General features: G+C 40.1%; 1 protein-coding gene across 1 annotated transcript in view; it reads right to left on the bottom strand.

Annotated features, from left to right (window-relative positions):
* Positions 1-111: 111 nt before the first annotated feature.
* The window catches only part of LOC126474214 (gastrin/cholecystokinin type B receptor-like), a 374,680-nt gene continuing 348,253 nt past the window's right edge, over positions 112-26,538 (bottom strand). The window contains exons 5-7 of the mRNA XM_050101678.1: positions 22,472-22,713; positions 4,569-4,669; positions 112-277 (exon numbers count right to left, since the gene is read on the bottom strand). Of these exons, the coding sequence (XP_049957635.1) occupies positions 189-277; positions 4,569-4,669; positions 22,472-22,713 (432 nt within the window). The 3' untranslated portion in view covers positions 112-188. The remainder of the gene's footprint in view (positions 278-4,568; positions 4,670-22,471; positions 22,714-26,538) is intronic.

The following is a 26,538-nucleotide window of genomic DNA, read 5'->3' as shown; positions in this document are numbered from 1 at the left end:
ACATACAGAATAAATGTGTATATTCAATGTACAAAAGTTGTTTTAAAAATACAAATTAGGATATTGAAGTGAATTACACCAATGCTACACCCCATTTTTCATATTGTCACATCCATTGAGATGTAGGTGAGACTGCTGCCTTGAGAAACATCAGATGTTACTGAAGTTTCACTAAAGATGAGTAGCTGTTACTCATTTGTCATTGCTTCAGGGAACAGTGATGGCGGGAGTTGCGTACTTGTTCTCATCGTCTGGTCATTTTGCACCATGTGAATACCTGCACACAAAATGCCATCATGTTAATTAAAATAGGAAAAAGCATTTATTCTAGTAAGAACAATACACATTCTGGCAGCTGACATAAAGTTACATTTCTCTAGAATGTAGTGGCTACACACACACACACACACACACACACACACACACACACACACACACACACACACAAAATGACCGTTGCATTTCAAGGTGGATAATGGTAGAAAGTGAGGGAGAATGGAAGGTGGGATATATCATATCTCACTGGCTGCAGGTAATAAGTCAACAATTCTCTATATTAATATATCTAGTTTCAGTACTTCACAACTGATTTAGTACTTAGGCAACATGTATCTGCAGATTACTACAGTTTTATTTGAAAACACTTGCTCATAAATAATTACATCATCTGTGTGAAGCCTGTGATTGCAGCTATTATTATTTGTTCAGTATAATTATAGTTATATAATAATATATAAGTATATATAATAACATGGAAGTAGTAAACTAGTACACTATTCTGAAATGGCCCTATTACATGTCCCTTAGACACAGCTGAAATTAGATACTGTACTGTTGTTGTTGATTCTCCATCCTAGATAACATACTGAGCTCAGTGACTTTTTGTCAAAGTTTGGCTTAATGTCTCATTACAAATGTATTTTATTTAGTAAGTGTCAGTCCAGTGATTACAGCATGTTTATAAACCAGTTATTTGTAACGGAACGAGCTTTTTTGGTATGGTGCAGAATGATGACAACTGGGCAGGAGATGTCTGATATTTTGCATATGCTTTCACTCACATCCACCTAAAATATTTGCTTCCTTGCATGTTGCTGGACATCACCAGAGTATGGTTCTTTCCTCTTTCCTGTTTTCTCTGCTAACAAGACTTCCACATAACGGATTACTGAACTAATTCACTATTCTGAAAATTAATCAAATCTGAAAAGTATTTTTTCCATGTATACCACACGTATTGCTGCAGAGATCCTGCAAAATTTCTTCTTTTCCTTTTCCTGCAATGTTGTCAGCTAAGAATGGAACTTTAGATACTGTGCATAGGAGAAAAATGTAGAACTTGCACAGGTTGTTCTGCAGATATTAGTTGAAAATAATTTGCAGGAACTTTTTATCAGAACAATTAAACATGTATAGGCCTAAATAATAGTTGCCATACCACATTTGAGGGGAAATAATCTTTCTGTACCCTGTAGGAGCACTGTTCAGAAAAGCATTATCACTCTGGTGTACATGACAGCATTGGCAGCACTCTCCGTGAAGAGACTGTGGGAAAGGCATTCCTGATTAACCTTGGACATGTAAGCTGCCTATGGTGTATTAGTATGTATGGGCATTAGTGGGAAAAAATGAACAGGACATTGAGAATGCTTTTTTAACTTTTCAGTTCCTTTATTGGATTAGTACACCATTACATAAAAATTAACAAGAGAACATTAACGCAGTGAAATTATATAGCAATAAAAATGGACACAAGGGAAATAATTTCTGCAGAACATGGTACCTCACTGAACTGAAGGTTTCCGAGAGAGGAAAGTAAGAAATTGTAAATTTCAAAAATTATATATGGCAATTCTGTAACTAAACAAATATAGGGAATAAACAGTAAAAAGTTCACAAGTATGCCTTGCACGGAACTGTTTAACCTAAGTGTGCCTCAGACAACTACAGGTGAGATTCTGGGTATAAGCCACTGGGCAGCTCTGTAGGGTCTCACGGCTGGGGTGTGCATGCAGTTCATACACAGTTGATCATGACGACGACGACGACGACGATGATGATGATGATGATGATGTAGGAGCCAACAAAAAGAAAAAAAAAATTGTGGGCATATGCGTGATAGTCTATGGCAACCAAGCAACTTGTGGCATGGTATCTGCTAGGATACAGTTGTTACTAAGAGTTCCATGATGCAGAAGTAGTCTACCTATCTCATGAAACTGCCAGGGGTGGTATGAAAACAACAATATCAGAGTGTTCCATATGGGAGGGGGGGAATGCAATGCTCTGCCACCATCACTCAGCAAGGTTTACAGATGTCAGCTATCACTGTTCAGCAGAAGCATGCAGCACAGACTCTCTGCCATCTTCTTCTCTGCAGCCATACATATCCAGAATATTGTTACTGTACATCATGGCAAGTTCCTTATTTAAGTTCACACTGCACCATCGACTTTCACTATAAAACATTATCTCACTTGTCTGAACACGTCAGTCATTCAGCATCAGTGTACACAGTGTCACAAGCTTTATTCTCGTTGTCGAACTGTTCGTGGAAGATGTCATTTGCAAATTAGCAGGAAGTAAGAGAGTAATGTTAAGCATTCAGTATATGGTAAGTAAAGAGTGGAGTGCAGTATATTGCTTTTTTAGAATTAATGTTGTGGTGGCACTGTTGGTCAAATAAAGCAGGGAGTGGACATGGTTCATAGTGACCGACAGGAGGTTTGTATTCAATCATTGTTCAGTTGCAATAATGCAGTGGACACGTGGGGATCACTCATTTTGTGTTGAAGTGTATTTCTCAAATTCCCACTTGATCGTTGTAGTGCAGCATGCTTTTCATTTGCATTTTGCAGTACCCCCACGAGGACGTGTTCCTGGACAACAATCAATTTTAAATTGGTTAAATGTATTGAGAACAACAGAGAATGTGTCATCTGTATGAAGAGGACCTGAGAGAAGTGTTAGAACACCACAAAATGTTGCACGTGTTAGAGTAGCAGTACTTCAATCTTTGAAATGCTTAGCTCAGAAACATGCACTTTCAAGACATTCTCTCTGCCAGATTCTTCACACTGAACTGAATTTTCGCATGTGTATCATGTGCGTGGTCCATCAGTTGTCAGTACAGGATTATGAAACATAAAGAACATCTTGTGAAGACATGCTTGCAACCATACCCTGTGATGCTAATGAGTTCTTTTCTGATGAGGCACATTTTCACATCAGTGGGTGTGTAAACAAACAGAATATGTGGTAATAGAGTGACATGAACCCCAGGCAAATTCACCAGACCCCTGCACTCAGATCGCCTCACTGTGTGGTGTGTCATATTATGAGTTGGCATCATTGGCCCTTACTTTTTCCAGAAAAATCGTCGTGCTGTAACTGTGAATTTGGATCGTTACTTACCTATGCTGCAAGAGTTTTTCCAGTCGGCTTTCAAGGCAATGGAATTGCAGGATACCTGATTTCAATGAGATGGTGCCAATGCACACACAGCAGGCATTACCATGAATTTTTTGAGGCAAACGGTTCCTGGAAGGCTTATCTCTCAGATGAGGGATCTCAACTGTCCTGCACGATCACCAGATTTAGCCCCATGCGAGTTTTTTCTTCTGAAGTCAAAGGTGTATTGCAATCATCACAACACCCTGGAAGACCTACAGAACAATTCTGAGGCTGAAATTGCAAGAATACCAGAAGACTTGCTTGAAAGAGTGTGTGAGAGTTGCAAGAAATGACTGTGGCAGTGTGTGGACTGTGAAGGAAGACATTTACCAGATATGCTGTTTAAACCATGTAATTAGAAACTTCCATTATTGACCAATATGAGAAAAATAAAAATGTAAGTTTCTAAGTGTTCATTATTTTTTTATTTCATTCCCAAATCAGCAATTTACCGTGCTCCACCCTGTATGTTGCTCACAGTATTCTGTGTATTATTCATTTATAGTTATTGTACATTATGATGCTGAAGACATGAGGTGAGTATGTGCTGCATTCTGCACAGAGTGAGTTAGAAAAACATTTTGGCATCACCTGATTGCTCTCTGTCTCTTTCCTGTTCTGTGCATCATAGATGTTCTCTTTTGTGACAACAGGGAGTGAAAGGGCACACTTGTGAGAGTACTTGGTTACTGCCTCTGATGCATTTATTTAAAATTTTCATACATGCAATGCTTTTACTCATAGTTATTCATATAATATTTCTTTTGTTTATTTTATGTCATGCTTAATGAACACAACAACGGCAAATCACTTGAAAAATGACACTAAATGTTCTGTGTGAACCCTGAAGAGCCTATGACAGACAGAAGTGATAGAATAATGCCATGTGCTGGTCATCACCTGATGCACTCCCTCTTTCTATTGCCCCACCACCAGTCGTTTTATTTGCTCACCACTAGTTCTTTGTTACCTAGCAGTGCACTTTCACATGAACCACCAGCGGTATTTACTTATTACACAGAAACAAATTCTGCTCTGAACGGAACATATATCTCGATAATACCTTCTCTACCAGTTATCTATGCAGTGCTGTCTGCTTTGGGAAGTGAGCTTACCTGAGCACGAGACTTGTTTCCGAATTCGCGCTGTGGGCGTCTGGCAAGGTGAGTGTCCTGGAGAATTTGATGACTCCCACCAGCGGCACAGTGTGCTCCTCCTGTACACAGGTGGAGATGCATCAGACATGAATTTAATAAACCTGTTCTTGGGAAAAGTGTTCTAGGTTGCATTATTGTCCAATATTTCTTAAAGAGAATTCTGGCTGTAATGAGCTTCAGAAATTGAGCTGTGATACAGCTGCATAAAAGTCATTTCAATAAGATTTCTGGAACAGGTATAATGGTTTCAAGATTGTTAATAATCTGTAAACAGATATTGAAATTAAACTAAGTCAGAGACAGAAATTGCTGGTGCCTCTCCATTCACACAACTCTATATACAGTATCTATAGTTTAGAGGCAAACCTCATTGATAAAACTTCAGTAATTGTTCAGACATGATGCCTGACTACTGGATGTAAGATCTGTAAGGTTTCCAGTTATCTGTTGTAGAGTAATTGCATACTGGTGTGAAAAACTTCTTTATCTGTGGAGTGGGTGTGCCTGTGTATAAAGTGCGCCAGTCACAAATAGCATTGTTTTCTACCAGTCCATTTTTGTTTTAAAATAGTGAGCCCATACCTGTTCCTTCATTATTGATTCAGCTAACACAGTAATATGTTGTGTTGTCATAAGTCCAACAGAGCAGCAGTAATATAACAAACAGCAAGAAAAATTCAAGATCAATGCAAGAAAATGATCTACATTTTCAGCTAGCAGGACAGTCCTCTCAATGGGGCAGTTATCTATGACATAATTAGTAATCAAACAAGTGGTTGGCAGGGATCTGACACAATTGTGCTGTTTAATGTGAGTGGGTCATTACTATGGGGTAACAGTTGTGTGTGGCAACAGAGATCCAATGAAGGTTTATTTTATTATTGTTTAATTAAACAGTGTTTTAGCTCTTATATTGCTAGTTTATTTTATCATTATTTAATTAAAATAAGATTAAACCATAGAAGCTTTGTTCACATGTGTTTATCTAGGTAACATAAAGACAGCTATCCTCTACGTGTACAAAGCACATCCAGTCATGTTGTGAGAAATGGCACACCTGCTCAAGGGTTAAAATTATTTTCTTGCAGTTATTGGCAAAGTTGGAGATGTAACAAAATTATGTCACTCTTGTCTGCATTATAAGCTAGCCACCTGTCATTAATATTTTGATAATAGCTTATAGATTGCATCTTTGCATTTGGTCTTGCATGTCTGTGTGCTTAATATCATCAGGTGGGAGCATGCACTACATGCCTTCTTGATTAGCATTTTGGTAAAGCAAAGAATTAGTTGCAGCTCAATATATGCATGATTTCCAAATGTAATTAATAAACCAGCCAGAGCATATGCACAGAATATTTGTTAAGCAGAAGTTATACACAGTAAAATATGTAAAAAATGCCAAAAAACATGGATAAAGTAATGAAGTCAAAATATAAGAGTAAGTTGAACCAGAAGCAAAAGGAATGCAATGAGTGAATAGAGCAGAGCTTAAAATTTAACAAGCATAAGGTCACAAATGCAGAATCAGTAGATTGCTTCAGCACAAATAACCTAAGAAATCATCTGTGAAGATTGAATCAGTGTCAGAAATGGAGATGGGCTTTGCAGGAGTTGGTGGGTGGAAGGGGTAGGTGGGACAGGGATAACACTGTAGTGCTTCCTGAGACCTGACAAAAAAATGTTTGTTCTGTGAGTGACAATCCTTGCTTTTTTATGTGCTATTTGTCAATAATCATCATCAGAAATTGTGACTACACACAAGAAATGCATTGATTTTTAAGAGAGTAACCAGCTATTATAACTTATGTGATCACACTTGTGGTTTGTATTTACTTCAGTCTTCAAACCAGAGTGCATTCAGCCAGGAAATGAAGACTCAATAGTTGTCAAAGTGTGTCAGTCACATTCACAGAATGAGCCTAAACTTGTCTACTTTTTGGATTCAGGTATAGTAAGGTGGTGAAGATATTTTTGTTACAGACATGAATAGTGAGCAGTAGGGATGTGAAATGAGAAAATACATCTTGAGGAACTTGAGAACATATGGATGCATTTCTCATAAGACGTGCCTCGTGAGACTCTCAGGAATTTTAGCATCCTTCTGATCTTACAATTTGGCATCACTGATGGGAGTCCCAGGACAACAAAAGGCTTGGAAATCTTGTGGAAAGGCCAATAGGCTGAATCATAAATGGAGCTTTGGTCTGCTATTCACAGAGTATAGTACATGTGCAATTTGGTAAACCTGCAATGTAATAGAAAAGATGAGAAAAAATCAGTCATTTCATTTGAAGTATGTCATTTGTTTGATATAAAGTATGCATCACTTATAGTGCATGTTGAGGGTGACACAGAGGAAATCTTGGGCATGGGACTATTTCATGTACACTCCTGGAAATTGAAATAAGAACACCGTGAATTCATTGTCCCAGGAAGGGGAAACTTTATTGACACATTCCTGGGGTCAGATACATCACATGATCACACTGACAGAACCACAGGCACATAGACACAGGCAACAGAGCATGCACAATGTCGGCACTAGTACAGTGTATATCCACCTTTCGCAGCAATGCAGGCTGCTATTCTCCCATGGAGACGATCGTAGAGATGCTGGATGTAGTCCTGTGGAACGGCTTGCCATGCCATTTCCACCTGGCGCCTCAGTTGGACCAGCGTTCGTGCTGGACGTGCAGACCGCGTGAGACGACACTTCATCCAGTCCCAAACATGCTCAATGGGGGACAGATCCGGAGATCTTGCTGGCCAGGGTAGTTGACTTACACCTTCTAGAGCACGTTGGGTGGCACGGGATACATGAGGACGTGCATTGTCCTGTTGTAACAGCAAGTTCCCTTGCCGGTCTAGGAATGGTAGAACGATGGGTTCGATGACGGTTTGGATGTACCGTGCACTATTCAGTGTCCCCTCGACGATCACCAGTGGTGTACGGCCAGTGTAGGAGATCGCTCCCCACACCATGATGCCGGGTGTTGGCCCTGTGTGCCTCGGTCGTATGCAGTCCTGATTGTGGCGCTCACCTGCACGGCGCCAAACACGCATACGACCATCATTGGCACCAAGGCAGAAGCGACTCTCATCGCTGAAGACGACACGTCTCCATTCGTCCCTCCATTCACGCCTGTCGCGACACCACTGGAGGCGGGCTGCACTATGTTGGGGCGTGAGCGGAAGACGGCCTAACGGTGTGCGGGACCGTAGCCCAGCTTCATGGAGACGGTTGCGAATGGTCCTCGCCGATACCCCAGGAGCAACAGTGTCCCTAATTTTCTGGGAAGTGACGGTGCGGTCCCCTACGGCACTGCGTAGGATCCTACGGTCTTGACCTGCATCCGTGCGTCGCTGCGGTCCGGTCCCAGGTTGACGGGCACGTGCACCTTCCGCCGACCACTGGCGACAACATCGATGTACTGTGGAGACCTCACGCCCCACGTGTTGAGCAATTCGGCGGTACGTCCACCCGGCCTCCCGCATGCCCACTATACGCCCTCGCTCAAAGTCCATCAACTGCACATACGGTTCACATCCACGCTGTCGCGGCATGCTACCAGTGTTAAAGACTGCGATGGAGCTCCGTATGCCACGGCAAACTGGCTGACACTGACGGCGGCGGTGCACAAATGCTCCGCAGCTAGCGCCATTCGACGGCCAACACCGCGGTTCCTGGTGTGTCCGCTGTGCCGTGCGTGTGATCATTGCTTGTACAGCCCTCTCGCAGTGTCCGGAGCAAGTATGGTGGGTCTGACACACCGGTGTCAATGTGTTCTTTTTTCCATTTCCAGGAGTGTATATCCCAGAAAATGAAGTGCAATTTTGTATTTGTTCCTGATACACTAATTTAGATAGCTGAAATACAATCAACATTATTTGTTATTTGAAAAGGCATGAAATATTCGAAGTCAATTTGGCATCAGCTTGTGGCTCATTTTCTTTGTAATTTACTAGTGTTGTTGTTGTTGTGGTCTTCAGTCCTGAGACTGGTTTGATGCAGCTCTCCATGCTACTCTATCCTGTGCAAGCTTTTTCATCTCCCAGTACCTACTGCAACCTACATCCTTCTGAATCTGCTTAGTGTATTCATCTCTTGGTCTCCCTCTACGATTTTTACCCTCCACGCTGCCCTCCAATACTAAATTGGTGATCCCTTGATGCCTCAGAACATGTCCTACCAACCGATCCCTTCTTCTGGTCAAGTTGTGCCACAAACTTGTCTTCTCCCCAATCCTATTCAATACTTCCTCATTAGTTATGTGATCTACCCATCTAATCTTTAGCATTCTTCTGTAGCACCACATTTCGAAAGCTTCTATTCTCTTCTTGTCCAAACTATTTACCGTCCATGTTTCACTTCCATACATGGCTACACTCCATACAAATACTTTCAGAAATGACTTCCTGACACTTAAATCCATACTGGATGTTAACAAATTTCTCTTCTTCAGAAACGCTTTCCTTGCCATTGCCAGCCTACATTTTATATCCTCTCTACTTCGACCATCATCAGTTATTTTGCTCCCCAAATAGCAAAACTCCTTTACTACTTTAAGTGCCTCATTTCCTAATCTAATTCCCTCAGCATCACCCGACTTAATTAGACTACATTCCATTATCCTTGTTTTGCTTTTGTTGATGTTCATCTTATATCCTCCTTTCAAGATACTGTCCATTCCATTCAACTGCTCTTCCAAGTCCTTTGCTGTCTCTGACAGAATTACAATGTCATCAGCGAACCTCAAAGTTTTTATTTCTTCTCCATGAATTTTAATACCTACTCCGAATTTTTCTTTTGTTTCCTTTACTGCTTGCTCAATATACAGATTGAACAACATCGGGGAGAGGCTACAACCCTGTCTTACTCCCTTCCCAACTACTGCTTCCCTTTCATGCCCCTCGACTCTTATAACTGCCATCTGGTTTCTGTACAAATTGTAAATAGCCTTTCGCTCCCTGTATTTTACCCCTGCCACCTTTAGAATTTGAAAGAGAGTATTCCAGTCAACATTGTCAAAAGCTTTCTCTAAGTCTACAAATGCTAGAAACGTAGGTTTGCCTTTCCTTAATCTTTCTTCTAAGATAAGTCGTAAGGTCAGTATTGCCTCACGTGTTCCAGTGTTTCTACGGAATCCAAACTGATCTTCCCCGAGGTTGGCTTCTACTAGTTTTTCCATTCGTCTGTAAAGAATTCGTGTTAGTATTTTGCAGCTGTGACTTATTAAGCTGATAGTTCGGTAATTTTCACATCTGTCAACACCTGCTTTCTTTGGGATTGGAATTATTATATTCTTCTTGAAGTCTGAGGGTATTTCGCCTGTTTCATACATCTTGCTCACCAGATGGTAGAGTTTTGTCAGGACTGGCTCTCCCACGGCCGTCAGTAGTTCCAATGGAATATTGTCTACTCCGGGGGCCTTGTTTCGACTCAGGTCTTTCAGTGCTCTGTCAAACTCTTCACGCAGTATCATATCTCCCATTTCATCTTCATCTACATCCTCTTCCATTTCCATAATATTGTCCTCAAGTACATCGCCCTTGTATAGACCCTCTATATACTCCTTCCACCTTTCTGCTTTCCCTTCTTTGCTTAGAACTGGGTTTCCATCTGAGCTCTTGATATTCATACAAGTCGTTCTCTTATCTCCAAAGGTCTCTTTAATTTTCCTGTAGGCGGTATCTATCTTACCCCTAGTGAGATAGGCCTCTACATCCTTACATTTGTCCTCTAGCCATCCCTGCTTAGCCATTTTGCACTTCCTGTCGATCTCATTTTTGAGACGTTTGTATTCCTTTTTGCCTGTTTCACTTACTGCATTTTTATATTTTCTCCTTTCATCAGTTAAATTCAATATTTCTTCTGTTACCCAAGGATTTCTACTAGCCCTCGTCTTTTTACCTACTTGATCCTCTGCTGCTGTCACTACTTCATCCCTCAAAGCTACCCATTCTTCTTCTACTGTATTTAATTCCCCCATTCCTGTCAATTGCTCCCTTATGCTCTCCCTGAATCTCTGTACAACCTCTGGTTCTTTTAGTTTATCCAGGTCCCATCTCCTTAAATTCCCACCTTTTTGCAGTTTCTTCAGTTTTAATCTACAGGTCATAACCAATAGATTGTGGTCAGAGTCCACATCTGCCCCTGGAAATGTCTTACAATTTAAAACCTGGTTCCTAAATCTCTGTCTTACCATTATATAATCTATCTGATACCTTTTAGTATCTCCAGGGTTCTTCCATGTATACAACCTTCTTTCATGATTCTTAAACCAAGTGTTAGCTATGATTATGTTGTGCTCTGTGCAAAATTCTACCAGGCGGCTTCCTCTTTCATTTCTGTCCCCCAATCCATATTCACCTACTATGTTTCCTTCTCTCCCTTTTCCTACTGACGAATTCCAGTCACCCATGACTATTAAATTTTCGTCTCCCTTCACAATCTGAATAATTTCTTTTATTTCATCATACATTTCTTCAATTTCTTCGTCATCTGCAGAGCTAGTTGGCATATAAACTTGTACTACTGTAGTAGGTGTGGGCTTCGTATCTATCTTGGCCACAATAATGCGTTCACTATGCTGTTTGTAGTAGCTTACCCGCATTCCTATTTTCCTATTCATTATTAAACCTACTCCTGCATTACCCCTATTTGATTTTGTGTTTATAACCCTGTAGTCACCTGACCAGAAGTCTTGTTCCTCCTGCCACCGAACTTCACTAATTCCCACTATATCTAACTTCAACCTATCCATTTCCCTTTTTAAATTTTCTAACCTACCTGCCCGATTAAGGGATCTGACATTCCACGCTCCGATCCGTAGAACGCCAGTTTTCTTTCTCCTGATAACGACATCCTCTTGAGTAGTCCCCGCCCGGAGATCCGAATGGGGGACTATTTTACCTCCGGAATATTTTACCCAAGAGGACGCCATCATCATGTAATCATACAGTAAAGCTGCATGCCCTCGGGAAAAATTACGGCTGTAGTTTCCCCTTGCTTTCAGCCGTTCGCAGTACCAGCACAGCAAGGCCGTTTTGGTTATTGTTACAAGGCCAGATCAGTCAATCATCCAGACTGTTGCCCTTGCAACTACTGAAAAGGCTGCTGCCCCTCTTCAGGAACCACACGTTTGTCTGGCCTCTCAACAGATACCCCTCCGTTGTGGTTGCACCTACGGTACGGCTATCTGTATCGCTGAGGCACGCAAGCCTCCCCACCAACGGCAAGGTCCATGGTTCATGGGGGGCTAGTGTATGTATGATTAATAATGACAGTATATCACTCATTTTCCAGGGTAAAATGTATTTGTCTGTGCATTTTTGGGATAATACCATTTTTACTATGCTGCCATAAGTATTGTTTTATGTATTCAGTCAGTTTCCCATGCAGTAATCTGATATGATTACTCACTTAGTTACTGACCTAAATCTGGCCTGTCCTCATATACAGGGTTGTAGCAAGTATTTAAAGATCTAGATATTGTGGCTTTGGAGTTTGTTTGGGAGACAAATCATTGTGTTAACAAGAATATGCACCACATACTCTGTAATATTTATTTTTAAACATGTAGGCAAAATAATTAAAATATTAAACATTGTATCTTATAAAATAAAGCCTCGGAAGCCAGAGACAGTGGCCATGTGTGTATGTGAGCTGCATTTGCATGAATGTGTGTGTGTGTATGTTGTCTATTTCAGAAGACCTTCTGGCTGAAAGCTTTCATGTTTAGCAGTTTTTTTGTTGTGTCTGTCTGCAACTCAACATCCCTGCTATATGGTTAGTAGCAATCTATCATTTTCTAATATTGCCAAAATAAAACTATAAGCAGTCATTCAATTTAGATGTGTAACATGTTTTAGAACACTTCAGACTTTCTCTCTTTTAGGACCTCCTGTGGTCATATGCTTCTGTTAATATCAGCTAAACATATCAGGAACCTTAGAATAAGTGTTAAGGTACAAAGGCACTTTGACACTGAAGGTTTTGCAATGAGCAATCATTATGACAATGAAACATCCTGGCAGACTGAAACTGTGTGCTGGATGAGGACTTGATCCTGGGACCTTTGTCTTTCATGGGAAAATGCTCTACCAACTGAGCTATCCAAGCATGACTCACGACTTTCCATCACAGTTTTACTTCTGCCAGTGCCTCACCTGGTACTGGCAGAAATAAAGCTGTGAGTGTGGGTCACAAATTGTACATAGATAGCTCAGTCATTACAGCATTTGGCCATGAAAGGCATAGAACCTAAGTTTGAGTCTTGGTCTGGCACACAATTTTAATCTGCCAGGAAGTTTCAAATCAGTATACACTCTGCTGCAGAGTGAAATTTGTTCTGCATACTAAGATGTTACTGACATCTAGTGAAAGTCTGAAAATTTCGAGATTGTGATTTATTCATGAAAATAGACACAGAAAACTGAAAAAAAGAGAAATATTGTTCACAAATACTTTGTTTTTCGCTTGGACATAATTTTGGATGTGTTCATTAACTGAATGTACCAGTTTCGAGGTATCCACTACCAATATTTTGCTCTAGGCCTCTGGAAGAAGCTTTAATGTGTTATTGAGGTGGCTGGCTCATTTTTTTCCATCTGCCATTATATCTAGGAGTTGTTATTTTAGCCGTCTGTTATTTTCTCAACATATGAAGGTGGTTTTAAAACAATGAGCATGTTTACAGCTTGAGTAATAGTATGAATGTGAGGATGAATGTGAGCAACAATGAGATAGAGCAAGTGTGATTTTTAACTGAGTGTGTTTTCTATGCATTGTTATGTGTTACAAATTTCAGTCAGATTTGAGAAAGCAGTGCCTAGTAAAGGTATAGCTTAATCAACAACTACTCATAATTTTTACACTAACTGTGCATTGATAAGAATTACCCAAAGAGAGTGCAGCACAATTCAACACATCCCAAGCTGCTTTGTGAGATTCTTGAGAATTTGCCTATTTCTCAAGAGTCTCCAGTGAGACAAATTACCATCTTTAGTGAACATTTTTTGTAATGCCCCATAAATAAGTACTCCATTTTCTTTTCCTTCAGTTTAGGAATCTACTTGCCTGACTCCTTTTTCAATTCCAAATTTCCCACTATCATCATGGACTCTAAAGGAACCTGTATCATTGATGTATGCAGGATGAGTCTAAGCTGTGTACATCAAGTATGTCTGTAATTATTTAAGATGTAATTCTTTTTTATGTAGACACTGGACATAGTTACTTTAATTACAGAGATATAAGTATTAACTTCACTTTTTGAAAGGGAGCTAGTTAATTTCTGTTGCTAGTATGGTAGATCTCAAAGAGAACACATTGAATTGCAGCAGTCACAACAAAAAGATTGTTATACACTAAGCTTTCAGTCAAACTTTTCACCAGAAAAAGAAAAAACACTCACACAAACAAGCACTCCTCACACACACACAACTGCTATCTCTGGACACTCTGACCAGAATGTAACTGAAATGTGTTGCTCTCCAAACTGATGCTCCCATTCAACATGTTTCAGTTGCATTCTGGTTGGACTGGCCAGAGATAGCGATTTTGTGTGTGTGTGTGTGTGTGTGTGTGTGTGTGTGTGTGTGTGTGTGTGTGAGGTGTACTTGCTTGTGTGCTTTTTCCTTTCCTGAGGAAGGCCTTTGGCGAAAAGCTTTGTGTATAACAGTCTTTTTGTTGTGACTGTCAGCATCTCAACATGACATCTTTACAGAGAGTAGCAGTCTAACCTTTTCATCATAGTTCATATTCCACCTTGGACTTTGCTTGATCTTAAAGAGACAAATTCAACACATTTCTCTCTTCAAAATCGAATTAGTGGAGGAGAAATAAATGGCTGGCCAGCCATCCTGTCCTTGTTAAGCACTACTCACATTAAATGCAGTTGCAGTCATGGCCTAGTGGCTGGAGACAATAGCTATGTGTGTGTGAGTTGTTTTTGTGTGAATGTAAGAAACTTCTACTTCTAAGGAAGGACTTAGTCAAAAAGCTTATATTTCTAGTATTCTTTATAAACTAAGGTGACGAAAGTACTGGGATAGTGATATGTGCATATACAGATGGTGATCATATTGCACAGGCAAGGTATAAAAGGCATGGCATTGGTGGATCTATTGTTTGTACTCTGGTGATTCATGTAAGAAGGTTTTCGACAAAATTATGGCTGCACAATGGGAATTAACAGAGTTTGAATGCAGAATGGTAGTTGGAGCTGGAGGCATGGGGCACTCCATTTTGGAAATCATTTGGGAATTTAATATTCGGAGATCCACAGTGTCAAGAATATCAACTTCCAGGCATTACCTCTCACCATGGACAACACAGTGGCTGATGGCCTTCACATAACGACTGAGAGGAGCAGTGTTTGCATAGAGATCTCAGTGCTAACAGACAAGCAACACTGCATGAAATGACCACAGAAATCAAAATGCAAAGTACAATGAACATATCCATTAGGGCAATGCAGTGAAATTTGGCATTCATGGGCTATGTCAGCAGACAGCTCATCTGAGTGCCTTTGCTAACAGCACGAAACGTCTTGCAGCAACTCTCCTGGGCTGGTGACCTCATAAGTTGGACTTTTTTTTAGTCACAAGTCTTCTGACTGGTTTTATGCAGCCTGCCACAAATTCATCTGCTGTGCCAACCTCTTCATCTCAAGTAGCATTTGAAACTTACATCCTCAATTATATGCTGAATGTATTCCAATCTCTTTCTTCCTCTACAGTTTTTACCCTCTACAGCTCCCTCCAGTACCATGGATGTTGTTCCTTGGTTTCTTAACAGATGTCCTATGACCCTGTTCTTTCTTCTTATCAGCGTTTTCTACATGTTTGTTTCCTCTCCAACTCTGCGCGGAACCTCCTCATTCCTTACCTTATCAGTCCACCTAATTTTCAACCTTTGTCTGCAGTACCACATCTCAAATGCTTTGATTCTCTTTTATTCTGGTTTTCCCACAATCCATGTTTCACTACGATACAAAGCTGTGCTCCAAATGTACATTCTCAGAAGTTTCTTCCTCAAATTAAGGCCTAAGTTTGATACTTCATACTAGTAGACTTCTCTTGGCCAGGAATGGCCTTTTTGTCAGTACTAGTCTGCTTTTGATGTCCTCCTTGCTCTGTCCATCATTGGTTATTTTGCTGTCTAGGTAGTAGAATTCCTTAATTTTATCTTCTTCAAGACCATCAATCCTGCTACTTCTCATTACTTTCATTTTTCTTTGATTTAGTCTCAGTCTATATTCTGTACTCGTTAGAATATTCATTTCATTCAGCAGATCATGTAATTCTTCTTCACTGTCACTGAGGATAGCAGTGTCATCAGTGAATCATATCACTGATATCCTTTCACTTTGAATTTTAATTCCACTCCTGAACCTTTCTTTTATTTCCATCATTGCTTCTTCAATGTATAGATTGAACAGTGGGGGTGAAAGACTACATCCCTTTATTACATCCTTTTTAATCCAAGCTACATTCTTGGTTTTCCACTCTTATATTCCCTCTTGGCTCTTGTACATGTTTTATGTTATCCATCTCTCCCTGTAGCTTACCCCTATTTTCCTTAGAATTTCAAACATGTAGCAACATTTGACACTGTTGAATTCTTTTTCCAGGCTGACAAGTCCTATGAACATATCTTGATTTTTCTTTATTCCGTTATCAACAACGTCAGAATTGCCTCTCTGGTAGCTTTACCTTCCCTAAAACCAAACTGATCATCATCTAACACATGATCAGTTTCCTTTTCCATAATTCTGTATATTACTATTGTTAGCAGCTTGGATGCTGTTAAGTTAATTGTGCACTAATTCTCACATTTGTCAGGTCTTGCAGTCTTCAGGATTGTGTGAATGATATTTTTCTGAGAGACAGATGGTATATCACCATACCAATGCATTCTACACATCAACATGAATAGTCATTCTATTGCCATTTTTCCCACTGATTTTAGAAATTCATATGGAATGTTATCTATCTTTTCTGCCTTTTTTGATCTTAAGTCTTCCAAAGCTCTTTCAAATTCTCATTTTAATACTGTATCCCCTATCCCTTCTATATCAACTCCTGTTTCTTCTACCACATCAGAAAAGTCTTCCCCCTCATAGACGCCTTCAGTGTACTCTCTTCACCTATCTGCTCTCTCCTCTGCATTTAACACTGGAATTCCCATTGCACTCTTACTGTTACCACACTTGCTTTTAATTTCAGCAAAGGTTGTTTGACTTTCCTATATGCTGAATCAGTTCTTCTGGAATTCATTTATTTTTAGATTTCTTCACGTTTTACATGAAGCTATTTTGTCTTGGCTTTTCCGCACTTCCTATTTATTTTATTCCTAAGCAGCTTATATTTCTGTATTCCTGAATTTCTCTGAACATTTTTGTGCTTCCTTGATTCATCGATCAGCTTAAGTATTTTTTCTGTTACCCATGGTTTCTATGCCGTTACTTTTTTGTACCTACATTTTTCGTTCCAACTTCTGTGAGTGCCCTTTTTAGAGACATTTATTCTTTTATATTCTGCCTGGATTGGCAGTGTGGGGATCTGCTCCTGTGAACTGCATCTGTAATATAGGTCGAGAGTAAAGGAAGCGAGTAGGAGCAGGAGAGGTGAAGTACTTCGGTACTGCATGTAACTTTAACACTTTTAATAGAGTCAAAAACAAAAGTGAATATCAAATGCATACATAACTTTGGCTAGGATGAGGATGTAGGTGTGAAGCCATAGTCCATGTCTAATCCTGTGAAGTTAGGATGACTGTTCTGTATAATCTCAAAACTAACAAATACTTGTTGCTGTCCAAACTTTAACTGAACATAACTAATACAAAGTCTAAATAGCAAGCTAGCCCACTCGGTAGTAGAAGAGATATTTCCAGGCCATCTCGCTTGGTGAAAATGGGCCGAGCTCTACAGTGTCAGCCAGAGGGCACTGTGGTCGGCGTAGTTAGTCTTCTCTCATAGTGCCAACTTATGAGAGCATGCACTTACGATGTGGCATTGTAACTATCTTTGACTGTACTGTCTACTGAGCTATTTCTTATTGCAGTATCTATAGCCTTAAAGAACTTGAAGTGTATCTCATCTTTCCTTAGTACTTCCCTATCCCACTTGTCCATGCATTGACTCTTCCTTATTAGTGTCTTAAACTTGGCCTACTCTTCATCACTACATATTGTGATCTGAGTCTATATCTGTTCATGGGTGTGCCTTACAATCCAGTATTTGATTTTGGAATCTCTGTCTGACCATGATGTAATCTAACTGAAATCTTCCCATATCTCCTGGTCTTTTCCAAGCATACCTCCTCCTCTTGTGATTCTTGAACAGAGTATTCAGTATTAGCAGCTGAAATTTATTACAGAACTCAATTAGACTTTCTCCTCTCTCATTCCTAGTACCAAGCCCATATTCTCCCCTAACCTGTTGTTCTACTTCTTCCACTACAAGCACATTCCAGTCCCCCATGACTATTAGATTTTCATCTAGCTTTACATACTGCATTATTTGTTCAATATCCTCATACACTTTCCCTATTCCTTCATCTTCAGCTTGCAACATTGGCATGTGCACCTTAACTATTGTTATTGGTGCTGGTTTGCTGTTGATTCTGATGAGAACAGCTCTGTCACTGAACTGCTCATTGCAACATGACCTTCCTATTCACAACGAATCCTAGTCCCATTATACCATTTTCTGCTACTGATGATATTACTCTACACGAATCTGACCAAAAATCAATGTCTTCTTTCTATTTCATTTCACTGATCTCGCACTGTATCTAGAGTCAGCCTTTGCATTTCCCTTTTTAGATTTTCTAGCTTCGTAGCTTCTGATGATCCACACCCCGGCTCATAGAATGTTTTCCTTTCATTGATTATTTGATTTTTTTCTCATCGTCATCTCCCCCTTGGCTGTACCCTCCCAGACATCCAATGGATGCTAGTCTGAAATCTTTTTCCAGTGGAGAGATCATCATGACAATTTCCAGTTATAGGCCATATTTACAGTGGATACGCATTATGTGCCTTTAATGCAGTGGTTTCCATTGTCTTCTGCATTATCATACCATTGATCATTGCTGATTCTTCTGCACACAGGGGCAGTTCCCCATTCTGAGGGCATGAGAGTCTCCTGAACCTCTGTCTGCTCCTCCTCTCTCTTTGGCAAGGCCATTGGCAGAATAAGGGTGATTTCTTATGCTGGAATCTTTGGCCGACAATACTGATTATTATTCAAAATATAAGCTGTGGCAATTTCAAAATTGCTGGAGGGCTGAGGACATGTTTATTACTAATCAAAGATGCTACCCATAGATCACAGGTGTTGGAGCCTAGATGACTGGAAAACCATGGCTGGGTCAGTTAAGTCCTGATTTCAGTTGTTAAGTTCTGATGGTAGTGTTCAAGTGTGGTGCACACTCCATGAAGCTTGCCAACAAGATACCATGCAAGCTGATGGTGGCTATATAATTATGGTTGCTATACAATTGTGTGGGATGTGTTTACATGGAATGAACTGGGTCCTCTGGTCCAACTGGACTGATCATTGACTGGAAATGCTTATGTCTGGCTACTTGCAGATCATTTGCAGCCAAACAATGGTGGAATTTTTATGGATGACAATGGGCCATGTCAGTGGGTCATAATTGATTGCGACTGGTTTAAAGAACATTCTGGACAATTTGAGCAAATGGTTTGACCACACAGATTGTGTGACATAAAGCCCATCAAACATTTATCGGACATAACTGAGAGGTCAGTTTGTGCACAAAATCCTGCACTGACAACTCTTTCACAATTATGGATGGCTGTGGAGGCAGCATGGCCCAATATTTCTGCAGATGTCTTCCAACAATGTGCTGAGTCCAGGCCACATGAAGTTATTGCACTAAACTGAGCAAATGAGGTCCAACACAATATTAGAAGGTATCTCATGTCTTTTTTTCACCTTAGTGTATGTGTTTGTGTATATCAGGGGGAAAAAAATCTGAAAAAAAATATTCACTGCTCCTTCCTTACAGTATTAAGCTACTGTTTTTATCTAATACTTCAAACAAAACATGTCTGTAATTTAATGCAGACTACTATCAGCTGTGTATGCTCTGATAAAGTCAAGATATGTTTAATATACATATCAGAGTTGTGTGGAATCTAAATCCCAAACCTTTATTTTGGGTCTACAAGAAACATGCTCAGAAGTTTTTTTTTAAATATGTTATGGACCGGTAGTTTGACATACATATGCTGACATTATATTATTTAATTCTCTGCCACAACATGGGGCGTTCCTCCTGGTGGCTGAAGATATTAGAGCCAGTTTCCAGCATCTGGTGGAACAAGACTTTTGTCAGTCAGGAGATGTTAGGTCTTTTTTCTCATACACTGTTGAACTGGTTTGTTGTTGGAAACTGATATGATGGCTTAAGGGTTTTCTCATGAATGCAAATGTCCTTCAACATCTGTTGAAATAAACTTCTGAAAAATCTTGAGAGGAATCAGCACTTATAATAGAAGTGTGATTAGCAAGAGCAGGGAATGGCATGTGAGAACATTTGAATTCTGCTCCTGTGGCTGACTGGCTGAAATGCCTGATTGTATTTCATGGAGCTGCTAGGAGACTGCTGGTGCAGAGGTGATGCTTTAAAGTGTTAAGATTTATGAAGTTGGATTGTAGTGATTCTTTGTGATCAACAGAGTTAATTTTCAAATATTGATGGACTACAAGTAATGAAAGCGTATTCTCATGTGCGGGCATGGAATACTATTCCATCATTTCTTGTTTTTCTAGGCAAGTTTTGGATTTTAATGAGCATACATGTGCTTGGCATAAAGAGGGCTAATATGAGAGTATTGAGCCATTAGCTGGCCTGAGGTGGTATTAATAAGTGAAGGACTTGGTGAGTTTCAGTTGAAGCCAACAAATTACATTTATTTTTGTGGAAACTTCAAGTGTGTGTGTTTCTTTACTTTTTATTTATTGACTTTGAGTTTCTATCCTGTTTTGTCTTTGTAAGTTGCTGGAAATCAGGCTAGAGATGATGTATTGGCTGTTTCCATTGTACATTTTTCAGTCTAGAGGTTGGATCTCAGAATATTGCTGAATGTAGTTAGATAGCGACAGGGCATTAATCTTTAGTATTGGGATAGAGACAAATTTAATGCTGTCTCATATGTCAAGGTGGGGCTGATGACTCTTCTTTAACCTATTTGCAGTAGCTTAGTAGTGCATATATTAACCATGTCCACCAGTAAGAGTTTTCCAGTTTATCTTCAGAGAAATTTATTATGTAATTTGTCTCGCATTCCAAAAGGATGTCTATTGTGACCACAGCCACTAGTGATACTTTGCCTGGCACCACAACCTCTTTAAGTAACAGATGTAAGGCATGTTTCAACTTCTTTTCAATGACTCAGGAATCTTTTAGATTTTTAGCAGGTTCTCTGTGAAATAAGTAAGTTTTAATTTCGGTTCACCATTTATGATGGAATAGCAATGCTTTTATTAGTTTTACCTATTCAGTATCAACCTGTGTAATGACAAAGAACCATTCTAGTTTGTTAAATAGATACTGGATGAGTACAGTAAAAGAAATTTCATTACACCTAGAGGGTTACTAGGTATACTAATATCATAACAGTTTTAGGTACCTCAGAAAGAAAATAACAGTTAAGTTTCTGGAAGGGGCACAATCTTAATCCATTATGGGAGTGAGTGAAAGAACACACATTACATTTGTGTTTAATGTACTGGCGAAAGGGGCTGAAGAGCATTTAATGGTGAACAAAAGTTTGGGCTAAAAGGGGGAAAGTAAGACCACTCTAATGATTCAGCATTGGCAGAGATGCTGAGTCATAGATAGGCACAACAGAAGACTGTCACAGATAAAGATTTCGGCCATTAAGACCTTCATCAACAATAGATGACAGACGTACTCGCGTGCCCACACACACACATGCATGCACCCACACACAAACACAACTCACACATGACTACAGTCTCAGGCAACTGAAACCAGAGAGAGCGTGGTTTTGGTTGCCTGAGATTGCAGTTGAGTGTGTGAGTTGTGTTCACATGAGAGAGAGAGAGAGAGAGAGAGAGAGAGAGAGAGAGAGAGAGAGAGAGAGAGAGAGAGAGTGTGCGTGTTGTCTATTGTTAATGAAGGCCTTAATAGCTAAAAGCTTTATTTCTTACTTGTGACACTCTTTTTGTTGTGTCTGTCTGCAGCTCAGCATCTCTGCTATATGGTGAGTAGCAGCTTTCCTTTTCATAATGTTGTTACATTCCATCCTGGGTTTTCCACTGTTTGATTCAGCATTAGATAATATTGTAGGGTTATGTCCAGATTTTGCAGCAAACATCTCCAGTCTCCGTGGAATTAGCCTTATGCCAGATTATTGAAATTAATTTTGGTTTACAAGTAGTGTGATTAGAACCACTAAATTTACGTGTTACCATAGCACTTTCAGAAAATTCATTGTGGGAGGGGGTAGAGTCACTTTTGAATACTTGAAAAGAGCTAAAAACGTGAAATTCAGTGCCTGTGACCAATCCAATTTATTGGTAAAACCTATCTGGTGCTCAAAAGCCAATTAAAGTACCTATGCAGCCAAACAAGCATACCAGAACACTAGGGAACGAAGTTGATGAAGTGTCTTATGTTATTGTAATGTGTCCTGTTGTGTGACTTGATGTTTGTTTTGAGATACACGGTGCCTCAATGCTGCTCATGATTTGCACTGAGACTCTGATGCTCTTGGAATTATTGCTGATGAGTTTGAGACAGTATGTCCTGTCTCTTCTTGCCTAGTGCATGCACAAATTTAATTTGCTCACCTGCGGCGGGGACAGCGAAAAGCACCAAGGAAGGCTGCGCGGAAACGTCGGTTCATGAAGCAGTATGTGATGGGATGGCAGCAGCAGCTCACATATGCCACCAGCTGCACCAGTGAAATGCCTGTGCGGCCCACATAGGCATACACTGCATCCGGATTGAACAGATACCATGTGTTGAGCACGTGCAGTGGTGTCCAGCACACGAAGAACTCTGCCACCACCACGAAGAGCATGCGGATCACCTGCACATTATGAAGTGATGGTCAGATCTCCATAGAGTATGTATTTGTAGGCTACAGATTAAAAAAAAAAAAACCTATTGAAATGTGTCATGGCATCCATGTACAGTCAGCAGCCCTGTTGAACAACTTCAGTGACCTACATAGAATTTTGCCATTTGGTAATCTTGAACTAGAGGTGTAATTAGCATCATACTTTTGGCATAAGAATGTTTTACAAAAATAATTGTTGTTTGGAAACTGAACAGAGTAAGTTTTAACATTTATCCCAATTAGGCCATACTCCGCTACACAAACAGGCCTTGTTCAGTTGGTATGTGTCAAGTCATCACCTCTCAGCCTTTGGTTAAAAGGGGATTGGGGGAAATCTCCTACCTCAGCTGTAGGGAGAATAACATCTCCCTCGAGAATAATTCCTCATGAAAGAGAATGGCTCACATGTATTGTGCAGCAACTACATGGAGCCAAAATGGAGGCTTAGCTATGTGCTTGGGTACAAGAAGCTGGACTACTCTGGGCAGCCATTCTCAGCTGCTATGAGGACTATGCAGTACCTGAAGTTGTTATGGAGACATGGATCCATGAACTCTGAAGCTTTTTGTGAACAGCAAACAGTTGTTGGTTATAAGCTAAAATGTGTTGTTTTCCTTTTTAAAAGTAATATTTGTGATTTCAAATTACAGATATATTGGGAAATTCATGTGGGAGGACCTAATGTATCAGTGGGGTTAAAAGGAACAAAATGATTTATAGCAGTTTTTTTTTTTTTTTTTTTTTTTGGGTGTTTATGAGACAATCAGTCTAATGAGTAAAAAGGCTGAAAGTGTGTTGTGGTGTGGGAACATGTAGGGAGTGTGGGTGGTTAATACTTGTAGGCAGTCCACGAGTGAATAATGAGTGCAGGGTGTGGCGAGATAATACGAGGCAGTGAGTAAACATAATGAAGGAAGAGGCTGGGAATTCTACTTGGATCAGCAGAAAGCAGAGAGACACAGTCTGAATACTGCAAGATAAAGTGTCAAAGCAAGCACAGTGTAGTTAATTTGCAGGTGAGAGGATTGAATTCTGTTTGGTAGAATAGTGAAGAACATGTAACTTACTGTTACCGAGCCTATACTAAGAAGATAATAATGTTTTCATTATGATCTCTGACCACTGTGAGAGTGAATGTCAGACAGGTGGCATTCTGGGCATGTGACATGGTAAGGAAAGAATATAAGCAGAGCAGAAATGAATGGGGAATCATTCAAGTGATGATATGGCAAGCAAATAGTGAAAACTGCTGACATAAGCGTCTTTGACAAAAAGCAGTTGTTATGACCTGGCACCTGAGAAAGAGCATATTGAAAGATGGATCTGGTTAGATGTTTGCCTTATACTGTAGTGAGCTTCCATGGAAAGTGGTTGAAGGTTCGTGAATCCAAGAGTAAGCAACAAGGTTTTGGACATTTGCAGCTCATCGTAGAATGTGGAAGTCAGAACCTAGCCCACTCTGTATGATAGGACAGGCGGTGATCTGTGACAGATCTAAAGACAGAATGGTATAGGCACAAGTGTTTCAGAACATACCATTCAGCACACATTGCTGAACATGAGGCTCCACCGCAGATAACTCTTTGTGTTCCCATGTTGACACAATGAGATCATAAATTATGATGCAGTGAGCAAGGGTAATGGAGACTGGAATGTTGATCAACAGAAACACGTTGTCCGGACAGAAGAATCACATCTCTTGTTATACCAGGTCAGTGGTCATGTTTGAATTGCCCTCATCAAGGAAAATGGCAGCTTGAAACATGCACTAACAATTTAAATGTCTTGTGACTAGAGCCTCCCACCAGGTAGACCGTTCACTGGGTGCAAGTGTTTCAATTTGACGCCACTTCGGCGACTTGCGCATCGAGTTTCAACGACTTTTCTGAAACATGCACTGCACCAGCAGCACAGCAGATAGGTACAGTGTTACTCTATGTGGGACATTCACTTTGGTTTCCATGGAATCTGTGGTGATAATCAAAGTCACCATGACAGTTGTGTACATGAGCATTATTGTGGTCAGTTGTTTGTGGAGAACGACAGTGAATTAACGGTAATGTCTTGGCCACCAAATTTGCCTGATGTAAACCCAATGGGACTCATTTTGGATGCTATTGGGCCCAATTTAGGGGAGTGTGTGACCTGTGCATAGACATGTGTTGCCATATAAATCAGAAACCTAACAAATACTTGTCAATTCAATGCCGAGCAGAATCACTACTGTTTGCATTCCAAATGTGGACCTACATGCTACACCCCTCTTTTTATTTTTAAAAATCATATGAACATAACGATCTGAAGTATCAGTGTAGCTTCCAGGAGGGATTTAGAGTTTCTAAGAGTGTTAGTAAGAAGTAGCTAAGACTTCTGATCCAATGTGAGTGAATGTATGCAGCTAGGAATTACAGAAGATTTTAAGGAGTTTCACTTTTACTTTATGCTGGTGTATCCTTCTTAATTGTTAGTTTTTTTCCTCTTTAAGTGTTTTCAGGTATTTTATATTGCCGTTGTATTCCAGTGTGTGTTGTAACCCTTATGTGTGGTATATATAAGTGAATGTTAGAGATGTCTGTTCAATTTTGTGTAATGTTGCAATCTTTCCGCATTCATATCCCCACCATTCTCTGATCCTTCAAAGGATCTGGGTCTTTGAGAAACATGGAGCCTTATGGGCATGATGATACACAGTTTGGAAAATTACACTTGGCTGACAAGATGATAGATATGTTACAGTGATTAATTAATTTCACCTGGCCATACTTCGGGTTAGTGTTGGAGGCAACGGAATTTGAATGTCATTATTTAGGTGGGGATGATAAAGAAAGGCAGAATATGTAATGGATATAGATTGGTAGAATTGTAACTGAACCATTTGTCATGAAATCTAAATCTCTCTTACCATTCACCGTGAAACTGATATGACTTGTTCTCCCTTCCCCTTTTCAGTTCACATCCTGGGTATGCCCTTGGCCCAAGACGCACATCACAAACAAGCAAACTCAGCAAACAATAAAAACCAAATCATTGTGTACAGATCGGACATGCAGACTGTACTAACTGGAGTACCTCGGGGTAGCATCCTAGGACCTCTCTTATTTCTTATTTATATTAATGATATCAAGACCATGAAATGAGATCAATATTCCAACTGTCGACTTTGACCCGTGACATAAGGCTGTTGTGGTGTGTGACGTTATGACGGCGTGATGTAAGGCTGCTGTGGTGTGTGATGTCATGACGGCGTGGAGTTTGGTTTGTGAGTGTGGCGTGTTTGTAGATGTTGTGTTGTGGTTCATTGAGCCCTCTGGTGGTGTGTTTATGGGTTTCATGTTGTGTGGTGTAATGGGTTCCGTTTGGTCTTACTCATTCTAGTGACTTGTTCATGTTTTGGCTGTGTTTCGAGTGGAATTTGTTTCAGTGAGTTAATGATTTAGTGGTTTTGTGTGAAAGTTATTGTAGTGCTGTTCGCTGTAGGTCATGTGTTAATTTGAGTAAATTAATTGGTTGCTGTTTTTGGTTACATATGGATATGAAGGATAAAATCAAGAGCATTCGCCTGAATACAATGATGGGCGATACTCCGTTGGAGCTCATTACATTTTTGCAGCTTTTTGGTTTATTAGCGGAGGTTGTGAAGTGCTCTATTTGTGGGCATGAAATGAGATTGTCCAAAGTTCCAGCATCTCGGACCAGGGACGGTTATATGTGGTGCTGCTGTAAGGATGGCCTGTGGCGCTCGATACATTGTGTTCCTGGTTCGAGAAGTCTAGGTTGGGCATGCGCGAGATTGTA

This window comes from Schistocerca serialis, chromosome 4 (genome assembly GCF_023864345.2).
Source record: "Schistocerca serialis cubense isolate TAMUIC-IGC-003099 chromosome 4, iqSchSeri2.2, whole genome shotgun sequence".
NCBI lineage: Eukaryota > Metazoa > Arthropoda > Insecta > Orthoptera > Acrididae > Schistocerca > Schistocerca serialis.
Note: the sequence above shows the minus strand (reverse complement) of the source record. Positions and strands in the feature narration are given on the sequence as shown.